This window comes from Brienomyrus brachyistius, chromosome 25 (genome assembly GCF_023856365.1).
Source record: "Brienomyrus brachyistius isolate T26 chromosome 25, BBRACH_0.4, whole genome shotgun sequence".
In the NCBI taxonomy this organism is placed as follows: Eukaryota; Metazoa; Chordata; class Actinopteri; order Osteoglossiformes; family Mormyridae; genus Brienomyrus; species Brienomyrus brachyistius.
This window is the reverse complement of record NC_064557.1, coordinates 9,578,544-9,587,771: the sequence shown is the minus strand read 5'-3', so window position 1 is coordinate 9,587,771 and position 9,228 is coordinate 9,578,544. Positions and strand designations below refer to the sequence as shown.

Here is a 9,228-nt window from a genome sequence, read left to right as displayed (position 1 = left end):
TTTCTGAGTTTTCTCTGGGTTAGATCCCTTAAATAATTAATTAAAGAACAAAAAAGTAAACAAACGCCTTCCAATAAAAATCATAGCTTGATGTTCTCACTTTGCCTGATAAGGCGAAAGCAAACAGATGATATGTGCGCAAAACCGAAATCCAGAATCCTGCAATCTCCAACTGTAAATAACATGAAAGCCATCCAAAGTCCTTATATTGAAGTGGTGGTTTATTACCGTTGCCTAGGTAACAGCCAATCAAACAGAGCTAAATCAAGTGGCCTAGCTTGAACCTTCAGATTGGCCTGATTCCGTGCAGATGTAGTCAATAAGACACCGCTGGCTGCAGCAACACTGACAGCCGTGAAGCGATATCGGGTCTGTTTACTATTTAAACGGTTCTTTTCACTTTGGTTGGTTTTCTTCGACGGTTTATCATTAAGAGCAGCAGCAGTAAATGCTGTAATTTGTTACTTTTAACAAATATTGATTACAGTTTACAGTGCAAGTTCTTGCTTGTATTTGCCTTTTTAAATTGCATCCCGTACTAAGATTCTCCAACTGAAGTTCACTACATAGTCTTAAAATACTTAGTAACCAATGATTCTGCGCTCTGTTTCCTGCTGTTTCAGAGTACCCTACATTTAGGCTGCATGAGTAGAATCTCAGACTGTGAATAGCCCTATTATTAAACTGCACAAACACATATTTTCCACATTATGTAACTACCGGTAAAGCAGATTCAGCAGTGACAGACGCTGTCAGCAAGCTTAATCTCTCCTATCAGGATGCGCCTTACTCATCCCCGTAACGCACGCAGGCTACTAAGGCTATTCAGGCTGGAACCCGTGAAGGTTGTTTTAGTGACAGGAAGCCCTAAGATTGAATGTGTGACAGACGTCCAGAATGGCGACTGTTTACAAATCAGGCCAGCAGCATGTACTCACTGGTTTGCATGGTGATCCCCAGGCACAGTCACGCATGTGGAGGAGCATGAGAGATGGCGTGTCCATTGTTAGCCATGCATGGCGACCAGTCCATCCTCTGATGGACCTTATCGATGTTCTCTGATACACTGAAACGTGTAATAGCCAAGACACAGCTGTTTATAGGGCTATATTTGTCCCAATGCTGTTGACCAGGAGTTGTTGGCAGAACGCTTTATCTACATAATCTGCCTGCACCTCAAAACTGTGCTTCTTGTCATGTGACAACTGTTATTCGTTCAGAGAGATTTTATGAATTGGTGGATTCAGTGCTATGCAGTGCTGTGTTGTGCTATGCTGTGCTATGCTGTGCCACATGACGCAACCCCAGAGCAGAGAATGCCGTGTCAGATGGAAAGCCAGGCAGTGACAGTATCGCACGTAATAAATGCATTCGAGTTCAGGCTGTGGTTTAGGTATGTCTGATGCCATCTGGCAAGCGGGACGGGAAGATCTCGAGGGACTGAAAATGTTTTGTGTGTCAACAGAGCCTAAAGTCAGCCGAGATGTTCACAGCTGAGATTTGCGGGCCGCAAAAGGCTGCGTGTACCGACAGACGGCACCATCTCTCAACTGGAGCCGTGGAGTAATCTCACACAGCGGGCGGGGGGGCGAGGCCTGCAGGTGACGTGGGCTCGCGAGAAGAAGGCATCCAAATGTGAGTCTGAATGCTTTGGTAAGCATGGATAATGGTGGATCACGCATGTGAGTGTGTGTAGTCAGAGTGAACAGCGCTGTCCTTGATATTATTATCGACGGGCTGACGCAGGGGTACACAAAGGATTGGACTTGTCTGCTTTATGGCATGAGTTCACATGACTATATTGGGAAAATATGGGTGCTCCTTTAAAGGGAAACGTGTGTGTGTTTTCCCCAGTCCATTATGCTGCTGCTGTATTACTTATTCTACATTGCACTATGTAAATAAACCCTTGTGTTTTCCATATAAACCCCAAGCCCCCTGTGTCACACTTTCCTGTGTTTTGCACTTTTAGCACAGGCACTCCCTGGGTTAAGACTGTGCTTATGAGCGGGCTGCCATAAAATCTATTATATTAAAAATTCAAGTTAAACAGAATGGTCCGTCGTAACGAACACACGCACTACATTGTGACATTTCTGAAAACTTTTCATGACTTCGGTGATACTTTTGCTAAAGGTATAATACAATACTCTACTGTATGTAGTTACTTTTATTATTACTGTATAATAATTATGAATATTATATATTGTATTGTTATTTCTCTGACTGCTTTGGCCCGGTTGCCCTGTATCGTGCCTGAGCACGATTGCCCCCCCTCCCCCCTGCTGGTCTGTACCCACATTGCACTTAATGGTCTAGGCCAGAGCACAGTTTTGCAGTCACACTAGTCTAACGAACTGGACTCTTAGAGTCAAACGTGCTTGGGCACCTTGCGTGAGTACAGTACACCCCTAAAGGGAATGGATCTCGTTCTTGACCCTGGACCTGCCTGCATTGGGAACCCCCCCTCCGTATATGGATGGCATGACAATAAAGCCCTTTGACATGACTTGACTCGTGTGTGTATGTGATCAGCCATCTCTGTAATCCAGGCAAGGTTTCCATCTCCTAGTGAGGCCTTCAGCTTGGCTGTATCCACAGCGGACGCATTAGACAGGGAAGCCGGTGCCCCAGACAAATTCATTGAACGGCAGCAAACTGGACCAGATGAAAATAGGATTGTCCAAAATAGACCAATAAACGTTGCACGAATATGTGCAGGAGAAGAAAAATGACATCTGCTTGGACTAGAGTCTAGCCTGAAAAGTGCCGGAGGTGTCGTGCCTTTGTGCTGCGGGGAACAAATTCAATTTTCGGCCTTTTCACAGAAAGACGCGCGAGAATAAGGAGCTGCAGCCGTGAAGCCCATGCTGCAAGCGCCGGCGGAGTTTTCAAGGGCTCTCGCAGAAGCTGTCCCAAGCGATTACACGCGGAAGTGGCGGATCTGTCACACACACACGCATGGGAAAAGACACGCGTTCCCTCCAGTACGACATTCGCGGCAGGAAAGATGGAAGAGAGACACCTTAATTTGGCTGCTCATGACCCGTGAAAGAATATCAGAGATAGTCAGGCAGCTATCTTTTTACCAAAAACTGGAGTCGACGATTTTGAACATCACCTTGGTTATCAGCTGATCTGGGGCCTCCTTGGACCATGATGCCCCCATGCTGTCAGAATCCAGCAGGGGCAGCTGGGGGCTTCACCATGCAGGCTGAGACGTTCTACTGATAAAGAGCTCTGACCTCGTCCACTCCATCCGGCTGTAGCTGTGACGTCCCCTAATAAACTGCTCTTTAGTATGCAGAGCACAAGGGGAGATTAATTACGAGACACCACTAAACTGGGGCATTCACCTTTCAGCATGACACTTACTGTAAATCTAATCCCGTCTGTAGGCCCGTAGCGTGCACTGCACTTACACCCACTGTTATTTCTGTAGAAATGATAACGCAGGACCCGTGGTCTGACATGTATAATTTCCTAAGGCCCTGCTATTGTGTGAGGGCTGACTCTCCTGTCAAACACGGTGAAGTGGGGAATCCCTTTTGTCTTTACAAAAACACGGACACGCACTTCCCGGTACAGAGGACAGAAGCAGAACTGGCTTAGGATTTCACCACTTTTGGGGAGGTGCCTCCCAGAGGCAGAAGTTGTATGGAGGAGGTGTTTCAAGTTTGTTTGATGTGCACAAGGCCAGACCTCAGATTTTAAGATCTGACAAGATTAAGGCCTTGCACTGGGGATAACAATGAATCACCCCATAGTGTTATACAAGAAAACAAGTTGTTTCTTAAAAATGAATGATACTATCTACAGAGGCTAATAAGTCTATGTGCAAACCAAGGGCACCAAAACCCAGTGATGTATAATGGAGAGTGTGTGGCATGGAATTTTGCTCTGACTTAGCTTATACTTATTTTATTGAAGTGTCCATTCAATGTGAAGCGACAGACCCTCCCCCTTCACATGGTGGGGGCGGGGTTTGATATGGACCTTTAAAACATGTCTGTCCGAGGGAATGAAGTCTCCACCAGCTGTAAATCTATCACAGCTGGAGAGAATCAATTCCGGACACGAGGAGGATACTGGGGCTCTCACAGCGCGTGACTGAACGGGCTGTTATAATTGGAGGAGCTGATTTAAAATGGGAGTCAGAAACTGGTCCCCCTCCCCCCTGAACTCTTCACGTTCCCTCCCACCAAGCCCGCCCCTTAAGTCCAAGCAATATACAGTGTATGCCAGTAATCATTAGAGAACACAAATCAGTTTGAACAATGGCATAGGAATAACCAGCGGCTGCTTTTAATTCAAATAAAGGCCACTAAATATCATCTTTTGTATTTGATAATGTTCTCTTCCATCTTATCTTCTATAATACAGATAAACCATCTCTTTGAATTTAGGACGTCCTGTCACGACCCATCAATTGAGAAATAGTCCTTTATTGGGATCGACACTGAACTCAGGTTACTGTGCGTGGGCCAATTTATGTCTCAGGTACACACTGTTTTACATAAACATCCACGCCTGAGAAAATGGCATGATGCATGAAGGGAGCTGCAAGGACTCCCACAAACACAACTCGCCAGAGCTGTGCTGTACTCGGGGGCTCGGATCCCATCCTTCCCATCAGCCCACCCACCGTCTGCGAATCATAGCACCTGTCGTTGAACAGTTCTGATGATATTGTACGGGGCTTTTGGTAGCTCATATTCATTTTCTTATTATCTGAATCCCATTTTCCTGCAGGCTCTGGAATTGTACTCTTTATCAAGCAAAACAGTAACAGTGACGCTCCAGCTAGAAGTCACTTCAAACGGAAACCAGTTCAAATTTCTGCAGTGACCCTTATTTTCAAAATCCTATTTTTCTATTTAATATTCAAACACAACATGTAAGCTAAAGTCTAATTATTAATCATTAACTATGCCGTCGTTTTTTGCCTGGGATAAAACAAACTCGTAACTATTTAGCACGCGGTGGTTTCAAACGACAGCGAGACAACAGCGCGAGCGCTTCGCGCGCCCCGTGCGGTATTTATAGAGCGAGTGGTGGCACGCAATGTCAGTCTGGCGCGCGCTGCTGGGCGGAATCTGACTGTGGCCGCCGCTAAGCGCGCTGGGGTAACTGATGCGCGCAAAAGCGCCTGGGCTGCGCCGCGCCGCTTCGTCGCCATCCCCTTCGTCTTACTTGTTTGAGCGTTATTCCACCGCCGCTGTTACCTAGCCGTTACCCGCGTACTTCCGAAACACTTAGGCTGTGTGGAATATGCCCGCCGCTGTGGTTTCACGGTCACCCGAAGCGCCTCTTACTGGACTGGGGGCAGAACAGTTGTGGCGCTGTCCTGGGTTCTGAAGTCACAAATCCAGAAGTGTTGTTAAAGAGCAGACTTTTTTGTGGTGGCTATGCTTCTTCACTACTAAAGTCTTGAGATGAGTTGGAAAAGGCTGCATTTTGTAGCTGTCTGGGGATTCTTCGCATGGGAAATAGCGGGTTTGCTGAGGTAAGTAAATATGACCATTTTAATCGTTTAGCTTACAGTTTCATGTACGACGTCTCGTTTTCATACTGTCAGACAATCATGGTCGTATTCTGCTTCGCTTTTACAATAAATAAAATAAAAATGAAACATTGCAACTCCTTATATTTAAACAATAAACTAAGAGAACGACTGTGGCAATTTCCAATACGAACTCGCCCATTACTTCATTTTTGTGCAAATTTCACTGACCCGAAATTATCCAGAAAGAGATCCGTAATTTCACTACACGCGATGATCCGTCACAGCACTGGGAGTGCGAGCCCAGCCGCCTGCGTGACGTCGCGCGGGGGTCCGGGTCGCGCGGCAGATGCTCGCGCTGACGGTCTCGGTCTGCTCTGACTGCCCGGAGATCAGGCGCATCTCTCCGAAGCGTAACAGGTGCCGCTGCGTGTCTGCCCCTCTGCTCGGTGCAACCCGCCAGCTGTCGCTTCTGCCCCCCTGAGTGCTTTGACATTGGCAATCACCACGTAAGAAGTTCACAGTGAAAGGGACATGTTTATCTTAAGGATCGTCTCGACGCCTCATACTAACTTGGGTGCGTCTAATAATTCATTTCAACAGTATTTCTTACATGAAATGATAATTGGCGCCAGAAAGATTTTGCAAATGAATAGAACATTAATATGTAGATTGCATTAACGCTCGTTATTTAACATACTACACAAAACAGTTGTGTTTCATGTGAATACAATCAAACAAATGTAAAAAATAATTCAGCAGGATCGGTAAAGCAAAGTACATTTAACAGATTAACATTAATAATTTACAGATGTGGTGTTGGTTCGAGCAAGTAGTCTTCCTAACCTATAAAATTATTAGCTATAATGTTGGTTCATCATTTTTTATTTTTCTTTTATGATCAGTTTTGTGTTTTCATAGTGTGTCTTAAAGGCTCACGCTTTGGATTATAGCGAATAAAAAAAAATCGTTCTTCCTAAATCAGATGCATGCAACAAAATCTTACGACGATAAAGGTGAACAGTAATTATTCAGCACCATTTCTTAGATAAGTCCATTTAATACATGGACTCAGTTTTTAGTGCTTGATGGATGATGTGGTGATCCATCATTTTGAAGTCTTTTGTCTGAAACATTCATTTTCAGGACAGTCTCACTCATGCTTCTGCTGAACTGACATTTGCTTTATTTGTGTCCCAGTTACATGCTTTGGGCACAGTACGAGTGTAAGCCCGAGGGCCCCCACATTCCTGTGTAACAGCATTAATAAAAATTGGTGATGCAAGTTTAGTGTCTTTTTTCTTGTTGGATTCCCCTGCACCCCTACAAGTAGCCTCCTCCGGGTCATGTTTGAAAACAAATGCACGCTCTGGATCATGTAGAGATGGCTTAATTTAGTGGTAGGTGTGATGCGTTTTCCAGTGATTATATATTATGGAGGTAGCTGTCTTTCCTGTTGATGGTCATATATCATCCTGTCCTGGGTTTACAACAGGGCTGTTTGTAATCACTAACTGAAGCCTTGTTGATCTGCCTTATGCTTATTGTAACTGATGCCTTTTGCCATTTTATGGACATTGCGATGCTTCAAGAATATTTCAAAAGCAGGTGTCATACAGTAAATCTGCCTGTTTGATGTCTGTCTTTTTATCACTGTGATATTTTTGTATTGGAGCTGAACTGAAGGTTTAATGTCCCCCTTTTGCTAAAGTGCTTTTTAGGAATTTGATCTATGGAACATGCCATGGACAGGGAAAGACACTCCACAATATTGTCTGTTGCTGATATATCCTACAAAGAACATCCTGGGATGTTTTATAATAACTGCAATTGTATGAGCCTACTCAGACATCAGAAAGGTCCTTGCCATCACAGTTATGACAGAATTCCTACAAGGGATTTATTCACAAAGACTGCCAAGCATTTCTCTCACATCTGTAAAAGGCATTTTTATGAGCTTTGACCAAACTTATATGTCTTGACAGGCATACTTTTTTTTGGACATTTCTTTGCTCCAAAATATGACATGGTGAGAGATTACTAAAAGCTCATGGGAGTCTTACGTACACAAACAATGTTCTGAGGGCGAAAAAATAATTGGTTCAGAGAGATAACCAATCAGATCATACAGGAGGTGGGTCCAAGCAACTAGAGGAGGAGGGACCAAGATAGAGGGACCAAGACGCCTTCAGCATCGGTTGGTCTCATCTCCTCTGGTTGCTTGGACCCAGGCTACCTCTTGTTTACTGAGGGCCAGATGTGTCTTATGAATGTCCAAATAATTGTGAACAGGATTTTAAAAGTCAGCTGTGAGACATCTGCCAAAGTTTGGTCCTCGACTTGCAAGATGACAAAGCTAATGTATGGAGCTCTACCATGAGCTAACAGCTAGTATGTGAAGCTGTACCAGCAGCTAAGAATGGCACTCAACTAACAAGCTCATTGGAAGGTCACTGGAAGCCAAACCTAGCTGTAGCTATGTTTGCTGCTTGACAGCTGCATGTTGATGTATTATCTGCCTTGCTGGTACGTCTCCTTGGAATAGAGAGTCTGCTAAGTAAATAAATGTAATGAGTGGCCTGTGAAGCTCTACCAAGTGACAGCTAATGTGTGGACTTCGATTACCTAACAACTATGCATACCAAAATAGCCTGACATCATAGCGATCCCATGTTTCAAAGCAGAAGCCAGAGGACTGAGACATATTTCAATCAATCTTATTCAGAATAGTAAATTGCTGTTTATGGTCTGAAATCATATAACAGTACATTAGGCTACTTGTTACTTTGGCTTCTCCATGGACAGTGCTGCTGAGTAATGACGCACATTGTGTAGAGTGCATGACAGCGTCAGTGATGAATTTTTTAAAATTTTACTAAACGATTTTGCAGATCCCCTGCAATTTTTCTGTGGACCCCCCAGGGTTGAAAACCCCCGGGCGAGCGTATGAGTACATTTAAATGGTCTTTTTTCCCAGACATTTATACTAGACAGTAGGGGTGTAACGATATACTCAGCCCACAAGACGAGAGGAGACATGATATTGGGTTCACGAGATTTTAACAATATTTTAAGGAAAGCTTCAAAGAGGAAATATATTACTGGAAAGCAGCCTTTTATTTGATTAATTTGAAAGACAAAAAATGCTAAATAGTGCAGATGGTGAAATGTTTTAAATTATCACCATCATCATATGCAGTAAAAAAACAGAACAAATATCTAGCACCATAAAATATTCCACCACAAACTCAAATGACAGGATTCTCTCCTATTTGACTAATCGATTGACCATAAAATATGAATATCCATCCAACCACCAGAGGTGTGAGGCAACAGTATAAAACAATATAAATAACAAACATAAAACTTTTAAAATGTTTTCTTCACCGGTGCAGTGGATTTAAGTAAAAAACCGATGATGGTGCTGCAAATGGCTTAGCATAGTAGTAGCGTTAGCCTCTGTGTACGGCATTATTTTCCTACAATGCTTACAGATGGTTCCTGTTTTGCCTGTCACCCTTTCGCCGGTTGTATTTTCCGCCGTGTGGCCTAAATGCTGCCACACAAAAGATTTAAAAGTGTCTGGGGCATCTACTATGGTAATTTCGTCAGACGCCGACATCCTTACAGCAGCTGATTTGCAGCGCCTTCGCGAGTCTGCTTTTCACTCCGAGGAAAAATCTTACACCCCTACCAAACAGTAAAAATGGTTAAGTAAATGCATT

General features: G+C 43.9%; 1 protein-coding gene across 1 annotated transcript in view; it reads left to right on the top strand.

Annotated features, from left to right (window-relative positions):
• Positions 1-5,059: 5,059 nt before the first annotated feature.
• The window catches only part of glra3 (glycine receptor, alpha 3), a 28,376-nt gene continuing 24,207 nt past the window's right edge, over positions 5,060-9,228 (top strand). Inside the window, exon 1 of the mRNA XM_048996659.1 lies at positions 5,060-5,506. Within this exon, the coding sequence (XP_048852616.1) occupies positions 5,436-5,506 (71 nt within the window). The 5' untranslated portion in view covers positions 5,060-5,435. The remainder of the gene's footprint in view (positions 5,507-9,228) is intronic.